The 12398-nt window shown below is 32.2% G+C and overlaps 1 protein-coding gene and 1 long non-coding RNA gene across 2 annotated transcripts; both read left to right on the forward strand.

The window, feature by feature from the left end:
• The first annotated feature begins 577 nt into the window (after positions 1 to 577).
• Positions 578 to 1598, forward strand: LOC121130040 (uncharacterized). The gene is made up of 2 exons (XR_011783904.1): positions 578 to 732; positions 795 to 1598. It is a non-coding gene; the product is annotated as an uncharacterized lncRNA (long non-coding RNA).
• A 6125-nt stretch (positions 1599 to 7723) lies between these two features.
• Positions 7724 to 8654, forward strand: LOC121130044 (uncharacterized). The gene is made up of 2 exons (XM_040725741.2): positions 7724 to 7827; positions 7886 to 8654. Exons 1-2 carry the CDS (start codon positions 7822 to 7824, stop codon positions 8576 to 8578), a joined length of 699 nt encoding a protein of 232 aa, XP_040581675.1. The 5' UTR covers positions 7724 to 7821; the 3' UTR covers positions 8579 to 8654.
• The last annotated feature ends 3744 nt before the right edge of the window (positions 8655 to 12398 follow it).

Below are 12398 nucleotides of genomic sequence, written 5' to 3' on the forward strand. Positions count from 1 at the left end.
ATAACTAAAAAGTTTTTTTTATTATCTGTATTTACTAATTAAAGATTTCTTGCCTTTTTTCATAATTTGATGGAGATGTGCAACCTAAAAATGCCCCCAAAGGACAATGAAAAATTTTTCCACAATACCCGTAATGATAATTCTAAAAAGTTGAAAATCAAACCCCTCTATTATCCACTTCTGATTTAATGGAGTATTATATTGTACCAATGAAAATAAATGCATTTTAAAATACAGTATGGATTAATGAGTATTTTCAGCTTTTCCATCGTATATTAAATTTCAGAGGGATAAGAAGACTTTAACCTAAGGTGAATTGATTAGTTTAATAAGTTTAAAGATAATTTAAGAAGGAATGGAAATCAGAAGTTAAATCATTACTTAAATTAACATGAAAAGTTGTGAAAATGATATTAATCTTTAAAGAAAAGTGTGTACACATTATGCAATTCTACACGATCTATTTAGGAAGTACAACTTCAAACAGAAAATGAGTAGGGAAATGCAGTGGGTTTTTTTATATTTATTATATTCTTCCTCTGAGCAGCGTACGTTGAACGCTGAAATAAATACCATACTAATAATTGGAGGGGTGTTGTCGATAAAACTGTCGTTTCATGTTTCAAAAAGAATCTTTGGTCCGTTCATGGTGTATGTATATAAGACCATGTATCTTGTGGAAACATAAGGAGTAACAAAATACAATCCCCCACAAACAAATATAACATGAAGGTACGACAAAAATGGAACTCCAAGAAAAAAATATATTTTCTATAATCACTTTTTATTTATAGGCCTTCATTACTATTTCCGCCCTTTTGGCGCTTGCCTCTGCTAACCAATCCAGCCATCAAACCATCCAACACGGACATGCTGCTCCCGTCCACACCTCCATCCACAGACCTCATGGTGTTCATCATGCTTCCGTAGTCAGCCAACCCGCTGCTGATCCCTCTGATGTTCACAACCCCTATACTGCTGACTACAAGCCCATTGCTGCTGTCCACGCACCAGCTCATGCCCCAGTTCACGCTCCCTATCCCCTACTCCTTACCATCCAGCTCCTTATCACCCAGCTCCCTACCACCCAGCCCCTGTTGTTCACAGACCAGCTCCTTATCACCCAGCACCCTACCACCCAGCCCCTGTTGTTCACAGACCAGCTCCTTACCACCCAGCACCTGCTCCCTACCACCCAGCTCCCGTTGTCCACAAGCCTTCTCCCTATCACGCTGCTGAAGTCTACGGTGATAGTCCCGCCGTCTACCAATACGGATATGCTGTCGCTGATGACTATGCTGGAACCAACTTCGCCGCCAACGAGAACAGAGACGGATACTCCACCAACGGTGAATACAGAGTTGCCCTTCCCGATGGCCGTACACAAATCGTTTCCTACAACGTGGCTGATGCTTACTCTGGATATGTTGCTGATGTCAGATACGAAGGAGAGCCTCATTACGACTCCTACAAGCCTGCTCACAAGCCAGCTCCCTACCACCCTGCTCCCTATCACGCCTAAGTGAAACTATTTATTTATCCTAGATTTTATTCTCAAATTTATATATTTATTTGAAATACAGAGCTGAAATAGAAAATTGTTCGTTTTTGATAATGTAAAGTTAAGAAGATTGAATTGCCTTCCCTGTTTTCTTCTCCAATAATTGTTGCATCATGCCTTCCTGTATATAAATTTTACGACTAATGATTCCAACATAAAAGTTGTTGTTAGATTTTCATTTTTATTAATCCGTAGTTTTACGATTCTTGATCCCGTTTAAGTTACCTATTTTTCAACCCATTCCAATCATAGACTTGGCTTCCTATTTCATAATGTATTTCTATTTTGAAATGTTGTCATTTAGTAAATTATTCTTGAAATAATTATATATTTTTGGATAAAACAAAGTATAGGAAATTAATTTTATTTAAGTATGTCAGAGGATCCAAATATATATGTATTTTGTGTTTTCTTAAGAAATACATTTTTTCACATAGATCTCATAATCAAACATGATCCATCACTTTTTATAGCTGAAAATTTAGATTGATTTTGTAGGCAGTTTTTGTGCAACAAGTTCCCAAGAATGTCATTTATTTTCCCATCAATTTACAAAAATTGGAGTAATTAATATCATAATTACTTCTTATTAATTTATCAGCATTAAAAACTGCAATTTGGCATATAATCAAATAATTTAATCGGAATTTTCAAAAAAATAAATTATGTAAAGCAGCTTATATTTTTCAATACAATTTTTGATTAACTCTAAGCATGACATAACCGATTTATATTGCTTTTGATTTGACAAACTTTTTACTTCTTATTGATTGAAGCGGAGTTTGGTCAAAATTTTTGACTAAATGAGTTTCAAATATTGAAATTTTGATTGTTTTTTGGGATGTAATGTAATTTCAGGTATATATTATTAATTTAGTTCCTGATGTCATAGTTTTTCTCGATTATAGTTAAAGTATTTGTTTGCGATTCCCATCAAATTAAGGAATAAACTATTTGAGAATATCGTTGGTTAAGTTAAGGATATTATGAGAATACTTAACCTATTTTCGATAATATTCTAATGTATATCACTCAGAGCAGCTTACCTGTCATGACGTTTAATTAGATTAGATACAATCAGCTGTGGGGGGAGGGTGTATTGATAATAGATTTTGCTTCTTTTTGGGATTCCTTTTTAAAAATTATCTGGAATTATCGAGAAAATTATCGACACAAATAAGACTAATATTTCCATTTTAGATCCTTTAAATTGGCATTTGTGCTTAATAATAGCTAAGTATGAAGAGCAATATATCCTTGTCGATTGCAAAGCTCAAATGTAGAAGTTGGGTTTGCATTTCTTTAGATTTCTTCTTAACGATGATGTCTGCAGGAGATGGATTCAGAATTCTCGTTGAGCCGGTGTAAGAGGAAGGTTAAGATTGCATAGTCATGAACTTTGTTTTATAAAAAAGACTGATCCCTTATGCAATTTCTACTATGTTCCATGTACGAAATCCTCCCCTCAAAGTAATTCCTCAACGTCGAATTTTTCTACAACTTATTCAAATTAAGAGCCCGATTCGTTTTACTTTACTTGAAAGACATTCAGTACGTATGATTATGATATATACCTTTAAGAGGATATAGGACTTTAAAAAATATTTTGGGATGGATGTCTCTACAGTCTCTGCACTCGCTAAATCCAAAGAACTTTTTATAATGATATAACTCAAACAATATATCTATCTCAAAAATTAGGCAATAAAAAGATTGGAGCAAGAAAAAAGGCAAAACTCACACCTCTGACAAACCTGAAACACATATGTAGTCTCTTCAATGCAGCCATACATTTCTAAACTGCAACATTTCCTTACTATGTATATTCAGCTCCATGATGCAGTTGAAAATACCGAATGATCATATACAAATAAATTCCAGATTTTTGCTGTCTGTACCTACTACAAAAGTTCATCTTGCTACAAATTTATCTCGGCAATTTTCCAACTATCTGCTGTTTCATCAACAAAGGGCTAGATGTCAAAGTTCCAGGTGAATGAGGGTTCTGTCCTAATTTGCTAAGGCTATTGGAATTGATTGAGATGTAACACTTGACAAAAAGGATCGAGTGTGCAACTTAATTGTAGATAAGATATAACGGCGCAAATTCGTAGATTTTGAGACCATCCTTGATGTGCTGCAGAGAATCAAGCATTAGAATATTTTGCATGTTTTGCATATTTTCAACATGCAGCAAGTTCCATGTTGCTTCTTGCAATTACCTAAGCACAAAGGTAACTGTGTTTACAACTGAGATTGAAACCAGTGAAATGTTCTTGTGGCTGAAAAGATACGATACAGACTCATCAACACTATTAAATGCAGGACCTGAAATGACAAAATATGTTAGGAACATTTTACTTGAGAGCAACTTCTACTTCTTCCGTCACTTATAATGCAATGGGATTCTTAAGCTCCTAAAAATGACTATTCACAAGTGTAAATGCACTCCAACATTCTGCCAAGACTACGTTGGTGAAAAGTTAGCTCAACATATACTATCCATACTTTGTTGCACTATAAAGTCAAATGGATAAATAACGAACTAAAGAACACTATCAAAAAGAACCAAAAGAAACTATAAATTATAAAGCATTCGGAACTGTTGTCACATATTAACATCATGTCATAGAAATTTGCAATAAATATCCTTTTAGGTCATACTTGTTATCATCATTGTGATTGTTCATAAGATTAGTTAACCAAACAGGGTCCACAAGGGAGCCACTATCAACATTAGTCACAAAATAGTGTTACTAGACCTTTATATCTATGGGCTCTCTGATCACACCTCTGCCTAATAATTACGTCTAAAGAGACTAAAAGGAAAATAGGCGTTATGTATATCAATCAAGAATGTTTTTTTCTTATCAGGTCAGATTCGTCTAAAATATTGTAAGTGGGTCATTTTCATGTCTTGCGCAGTTCATTGTTATCACGTCTTTTGACTAAGATTCGTCTCATGTAATTTAATACAAATTGACGTTTTGGAAAGTTTTCTGTATCAATTAAAACTATAATTCATAGTATCTGATTCATGATCATTCTCTAGAAAATTATTAAAGTCATTCTAAAACAAAAATACATAACCCTAATCATCAACAAAGGGTATTTATTTCTATATTTTTTTATCGAGGTTACGTGAATCCTGAACATAATTTATATACATAAACTTTTTATTTCAACCACCTTGTCTCCTCTTTCTCTTTTAATCTCTTTAATTACTTCTAGTGTAGTGTCAGTCCATATTCATTTGATGAACAATCCAGTCCTACAATCGGTCCAATCAGCTCTTGGGCCCGGTCCTTAAGACCATCCATCCTTCGGATCGTCAATACTTATAAAAAAGTTAAGTGACATAATAAAGGAGTGAGCTTAAAAACTTTAAACACTGATATGTAGGACTGGACCTGGCCGAGACTAAACCGGACAAGACTGTAGTCATCAGTCCTACATCAAGACGAACACAACACTAGGTACATCCCGAATTTTATGGACGATTTCTAATAGCTGAATGGAGGATCTTTATGGTCCTATACTCTCTAACAAATGCTGAGTCACTCTTAATATGAATTGTATTAATAAATGCCACTGCTCAGATAGCTTTAACAGATTGTTTCTTGACAAGTCAATGCATTCTATTGAATGTCACAATATTTGGTATTCAATGCCCTTTAGTTAGAACACAAAGTATGTAGTTATTGAATGAAAAATGTTCCATGAGCCCATAAATTACAATATAATGCATCTTGTCAGACATAACAAATTATTTTGTTATTTACATCTCGTATTAGATACTAATACAAAACTTGATGAATAATTAAGATTTTATTGCGTGTTTAAGAGAATTTTGATCATTTCAGAAGTTTATAAGGGTCCTTGCATTCTCAAAGAAATTGGTCTTTACCGAGAAAGTTAATTTCCTGAGTTTGAATATGCACAAAGCGGGAGTTTTAAATACGGAAAAATTAGGGATTAAGTATTTTACAATTATTTATAAAATTAATTAAGAAATACCCAAATATTTTCTCTTACATATGATGGACCATAAAGAAGTCGATCACTCAAACAAACCACTTCCAGCTTCAACCATAGACTCTAATCCTGCCTTAAAACATGAGAAAGGCCTTCACGAGGAACTCATTGCCCACGGCTTTGAGAATGGAAGCCTGCCAGGGCATTAGTGACATTTGCAGTGTGCATGTTTAATGAACTTTCTCTCCAAGACGCCTCACACATAGTAGTAAAAGGGGTTTATATCCTTCAATTTAGGAGGCCATATTTCATATGCCCTTCTCCTGCAGGAAGTCTGGAGTTGTGTTTTTTCATCAGACTCCTTAAAAGCCTCAGAAACATTGTTGTAAATAATTGATTTGAGCAGCTTTGTAAACTAAATTATATCTTTGGGTGTGGATCCGGCACAGAGGCACACAATAATGGACACACTGTGTTAGTATTTGGAGGACGTCTCTAGGATTTTTTTTAATATATTAATTGAAAATTTAATAAAAATTGCAATGACAATTTAGTCAAACTAATTTTATTTAAACAAATGACATCCAAGGTCATTTAGGGGCAAAGGGAAGCACTATTTAAATAGAAACAGATATTTTTACTATTAATAAATAATATCTGAACGTAGCACATTGTAATGTAAAATTGTAAAACCTCTATAAAAAATTGGCAAAATTGAATATTTTATGGTGGGGTCTAATAGATCTATTTTATTTTTCGGCTCATAACTCTTTAATTTCAAATATTATTAAACGTTTCATTAATTAAAATGTTGCAAATAATATGAATTGTTAAATTGTATAAATTTAATCAAATTAATATTATTGATTGTATGTTTTTGGGGCAATATATGCTTTACAAAATATTAAGGGAACAAAATCACCCAACATAAAGTTCTGAAACTTTAACAAGATAGTAAAGAAAATCTTTTTTATAGACTAATTCCAACAATCTGTCTCAAAAATTGTTTCTCCATTGACTACATACACATCCTTGTTTTACTTCCGTCTCCAGATTAAAAAATTGCTGTTTCCTTGATATGAATTATAAATTTATAAATCTTTATATTATTCCATTGTCATTATTTTGTTTTTTTTAAATGGAGTTTTACTCTACATAAACAGTAAGCTTAAATATGGTAAATATATTGTCAAAAAGTAAGTAAAAGTCTTTAAATGTAAGTAATTATTCAAAAAATTCAATTTTTATAGTCAAGCAATAAAAAATAAACTGCAGTCATTCGACCCCACACAAGAGATCAATAAGTGTTCATTGATTTTTTTCTTTAATTGAAATTTTCTAGATTATTTTTTAACTACGTATTAACGCTGACTAGATGAAATTAATAGTTAAGACATTTCATTTTAACATTGAAACATATAATAAGTTAACCCAATTTCTAGGGACGACAATCCTCCAAGGGACAGGCCTCCAAACGCAAAAATACAAGACAACTTTGAAAATATTTTTTTTTATATTAAAAGAGACACTTTTAAACTCCAATTGACAACATAATGGAGGGGTTAACTTTGTGAATAGATTATAGAATACTTGGTAGGACAGAAATATTTAAAAAAATACAAGATAATCATTTACAACCTTAAAAAAAAAAAAAACAAGACAAGGAAGAGATATTTCATTGAACTTTTTCCTTCTAAAAATCAAAAAGTACACGTCTACTTTGATCTCTATATATTTAAATATATTTCCAATGTCTAAAACCAGACTTTGATGATATCATCACGAACAACAATTTAATTAAGCACATCAAAAAAAAGAAATCATAATGCATTGTTTTTAATCAAGTTTGAGATGAGAATTAGATATAATTTCATCGTACTTACTTCACATACTTTGAAGATATAAATGCAATATAAAATATTGATTACAATCTATGATTAATAGAAATGCCTAAAATATTACTATGCATATGAGAAATAAATTATGATACAAATGGTTCATTTCCGTTTTTTAATATATATGAAAATAAGTTTATCAAATGGGCAGAGCTAGAGATAGATATTTCATTAAATCAAAGGTCCATGGAATATCTATGTATAACTTGGAAATATATACTGTTGCGTATGTGACGCAAGAGAATAGAATGCGCTTGGGTGTTGTCTAATTAAAGAAATATCTAAAGCAGTAGGAATTTTCAAGAGACAATCCTATAAAAGTTCATCCACACAACCAAAAGTACAGCAGTTCTTTACTGACTATCAAACAAAATAAACATCAGCAAAAGCATGAAGGTACTTGGAAACAAACTAATTTAATATATAAGTATCTAATCATTCACTTTTTTATCAGGTTTTCGTTGTTATTTCCGCTCTTTTGGCTCTTGCCTCTGCTAACCAATCCAGCCATCAAACCATCCAACACGGACATGCTGCTCCCGTCCACACATCCATCCACAGACCTCATGGTGTTCATCATGCTTCCGTAGTCAGCCAACCCGCTGCTGATCCCTCTGACGTGCACAACCCCTACACTGCTGACTACAAGCCCATTGCTGCTGTCCACGCACCAGCTCATGCCCCAGTTCACGCTCCCTATCACCCTGCTCCTTATCATCCAGCTCCCTACCACCCAGCCCCTGTTGTTCACAGACCAGCTCCTTATCACCCAGCTCCCTATCACCCAGCCCCTGTTGTTCACAGACCAGCTCCTTACCACCCAGCTCCAGTTGTCCACAAGCCTTCTCCCTATCACGCTGCTGAAGTCTACGGTGATAGTCCCGCCGTCTACCAATACGGATATGCTGTCGCTGATGACTACGCTGGAACCAACTTCGCCGCCAACGAGAACAGAGACGGATACTCCACCAACGGTGAATACAGAGTTGCCCTTCCCGATGGTCGTACTCAAATTGTTTCCTACAACGTGGCTGATGCTTACTCTGGATATGTTGCTGATGTCAGATACGAAGGAGAGCCTCATTACGACTCCTACAAGCCTGCTCACAAGCCAGCTCCCTACCACCCTGCTCCCTATCACGCCTAAGTGAAACTATTTATTTATCCTAGATTTTATTCTCAAATTTATATATTTATTTGAAATACAGAGCTGAAATAGAAAATATCTTTTTTTATTCTTATTTTGTCAAATATATACCCATCATGAATATTATATACTCTAAAAATCGGCTGCAGCTTTTTTGAAAATAGCAATCTAAATTACTAGAAACTAGTAAGAAATGCTGTAATTATTATATTTTCATTCATTCATCCTCATTCATTATCATTAATCATACTAAAATAAGTAGCCCCTAACTACTAACTACCTATTTATTATTATAATAAGTTTTAGAAAGTTGTATTTGATGAAGCTTGAGATAAAATATTGACTATTAATATTAAATACTGGATTTTAGCTGATATTAATGGTAAAAATCTATGGAGTTACAAAATAGATTTGACGTTTTTAGCATGACTTTTTTGCAATTATGGAACTAAAGTCCTGGAGACGTAGAGCAATACATTGAAAACCAAATCCACGAGAGGAATTTGTTATTATATACAAGTCACATAATGAATTCCAATTCTGAACATTGTAATTTTAATACAGATATTCCCCTACATATCGGGAATAATCCAAATATTGTTAAGTTTGTTGAAATTGAATCTGGGAAACTAATTCCCTCTCACTCCTCCATCACCAAGTCAATGGAATTTCAAAGTAAAGAAGTGTTATCCAAGATAAAGAAAGAATTTGAAGGGAAGGGTATATTTCTTGCATTGGACAAAACTACATGCACCCAACAGTGTGCGTTGTTCCTTTAGATGATAATTGTTTGGGTCGTCATTATCTCAATAATTGGGAAGATGCTAGGAAAAAGAACAAATTAATGAATACGAATTTTAATGTAAAAAGTATCAAACACTTCTAGTCTCCAATTTCAGAGGCAAAAAACTGAAGGTTTTTCTTCTTTACCAATATAAATCATATTGAATTAAAGCATTTTTCAATGTCCCTTATCTAGCTCCTAATCTGAACAGAATATCAGGAGTAATCATATAAATAGTATTCATATCAATACATCAAATTGAGAAAATTAGCTCCTGAAACCATCAATCACGATAGCGAAATTTTTCAATACAAAAAATATTCCTATGGTTAACTGTAATTCTAAGAGGGTTTTCATTCCGATGTCGGACATAAATGTACATAATTTGACGGATAATTATGACAATGATATTATGATAATGAAGTGGAACATTGAATTATTAAACGTTCGAGATTTACTACGAGGATAGTTTAATTATCCAATAAATCATAAATGTATTATTATTTTTACATTTTTAGGTTTAAACCGTTGTCTACTATAACGAATGTAAGTTGGGTCATTTTAGACGTTGACAACTGTAATATGTATCCAATATTTAAAATTAACGTTAAAAATTATATTATCTATTTATATTACTAAATTTAGAACTTATGGGGTCAATCAACTATTTTCATAGTAAAACTTTATGCTTCGTCAGATTATTATCCTTTTGACATAAACCTCCGTTAAATGGTAAATTTATGTCAAACTTGATGATGGAACGTTTTTGTACCTGGATTAGATTCAAATTTTGTTGAATAAACATTATTTATGACAAAAGTGAATCATTCTTCAAATATCTATTTTGTTTCTTTTTTTTTCAATTGCAACATTTGTTTTAATCCATAACATTAATATACCCTTTGGCTGAATTGAATTGATTGGCATAATAGTCAATTGATTTAAATCATCTGAATTCATACAAAATTATTCACTTGAGCGAAGATAGTGTGTGTATTTTAGAATTAATCCTGACAGAGAGTTGCTATTCTGTTCACACTATAAGCTAGACAAGTGACATGCAATTTAATTGGGAAATGTTGTTTAAGATTTTCGACTGCTGTAATGGAATACCCTGCTCCATTGGTAATGAAAACCTTCAATCTTTAGTCTCTGAAATTGGATGCAAGAAACTTGCTTATATTTATTACAGCAACACTTGTAATCTTTGTATACTTTCCAAATTAATGAAATAAGGATGACCCAAAAAATGCACATCTAAAGGACCAACCACAAATGAAGTCATGGATCACCGTCGAGCTTGTACTTACTTCTAACGCCATAAATATATTCTTACCCTCAAATGTTTAATGGATCTTTGATAATAATTAGAGATTTCTTTTTTCCTGCTGAAAGTTCTGTGAAAATAATAAAATTTGGATTATTCTCAAAATAGAGTTGGATATTGAAAAAGAAAAGGATCTTTGTTATATAAGTAGTGGAAATATCAGAATTGGAATTCATTATGTGGCATGTATACAGTTCAATATTTATCTTGTGAATTCGGTTTTTGATGTGATTTTCTACTTTAAACTTATTCAAAACTTTGATCCCTTGATTAAAAAACACCATGTCAAGACCTAGAAGAATTTTCTGCAGTCAATGCATATTTTCACCTAAATAATTAGTAATTAAAGAATACATAGTCAATTCACTTACCCTTTTAAAAAATATTATATAAATATAAAAAACTAATGATTTTTTTTCTTCAAAATTCCCTAATAAATGAAAATATTCTTTTAAGATGTTTTTTTTTTTTTTTTTTCAATGGAAAAATGACTATTATTGTACTTGTAGAAGTGTCTTTGAATAAAAACAATTCAAAATTGTGTTCGGAAATCCCTGAAATAAGCCAATTATATGGAACCCATTTTTAAAAAAATTTTACCATGCAGTAAGATTATAAACTATTTCATTAACATAAGATATCTTTTTTCCTTTTACAGTAAAAAAATTCATTGAAGTTTTTATCTAACTCTGGGTAATATTTGACATGAATATAAAGCTAAATAACGTGTTTAGAATTCTGTTGGTCTCGACAACGTCTATTAAGTTATTTATGATTTTCTTCTTAATATTGAATCCCACTCTTGGCAATAACAATTTTGCAATTAAGAAGAAATTATTTATAATATTTAACAATTTTTCTATAGTGTAATTAACCCTCGCATTATGAATGAAATCATCGAAAATTATTTAATTAAAACGTGTCGATGTCCTAGGATCCGATAGATAAACAGCAGTTTGTTGATCCAAAGAATCAATTCTCTCCATACCTTTGTTCAGAGGATTACCATTATAGCACAAAACACTAATGATTCAGACTGAGTCATTTACATCGTATACGAAAATTTGACAAGCTTTTCATTCTTGATAAAAGCAAAGTAAGATAATGGGTTTAATACTTCATATCATTGTGAAATCATTCCTACTTATACACCATTGATAGACACGGAGTCGGATTGAACATTTGCGTCTGCTTATGACATAAGCAGAGTTACAAAGAGTTTTTTTAGGGAGTTATACGTGTAACAGTATATCAGGTTAATTTTTTAACCCTAATTCAGCTTAATTATGTTAAATATAGTTTTTTTTAATAAAAAGTTATTCACAACATGTCAAGTATATTTAATCATTAAAGTGACCTCCATTGACCTCATAATTGAACCTCAAGAGAGGCTGGAAAGTCATACAAACTTAAGAAATATAGGTAGTACTTGGTCAATTTTCTCCATTCTTTCTTGATATAGTGCTTTAGGTTTTCAATAATTACTATTGCATATTTAGCAGGCTTTGGACTATACTTGGCGCTAATTGATTAAAATTAGATCTTTGCAGAGACCAAAGTCCATTTAATTAGATATTTATATTTTTTGACATTCACTCTGGAAGAATATTTGGAGTATGAAAATAACCAACCAGATTTTCCAGATAGCTTAGTGATTTTGTAGATTTAAGGAGAACATTTCCAACAAGATCACAAAGTTGTCGACTGCT

The sequence above is a fragment of the Lepeophtheirus salmonis genome, chromosome Z (genome assembly GCF_016086655.4).
Source record: "Lepeophtheirus salmonis chromosome Z, UVic_Lsal_1.4, whole genome shotgun sequence".
Taxonomy (NCBI): Eukaryota; Metazoa; Arthropoda; class Copepoda; order Siphonostomatoida; family Caligidae; genus Lepeophtheirus; species Lepeophtheirus salmonis.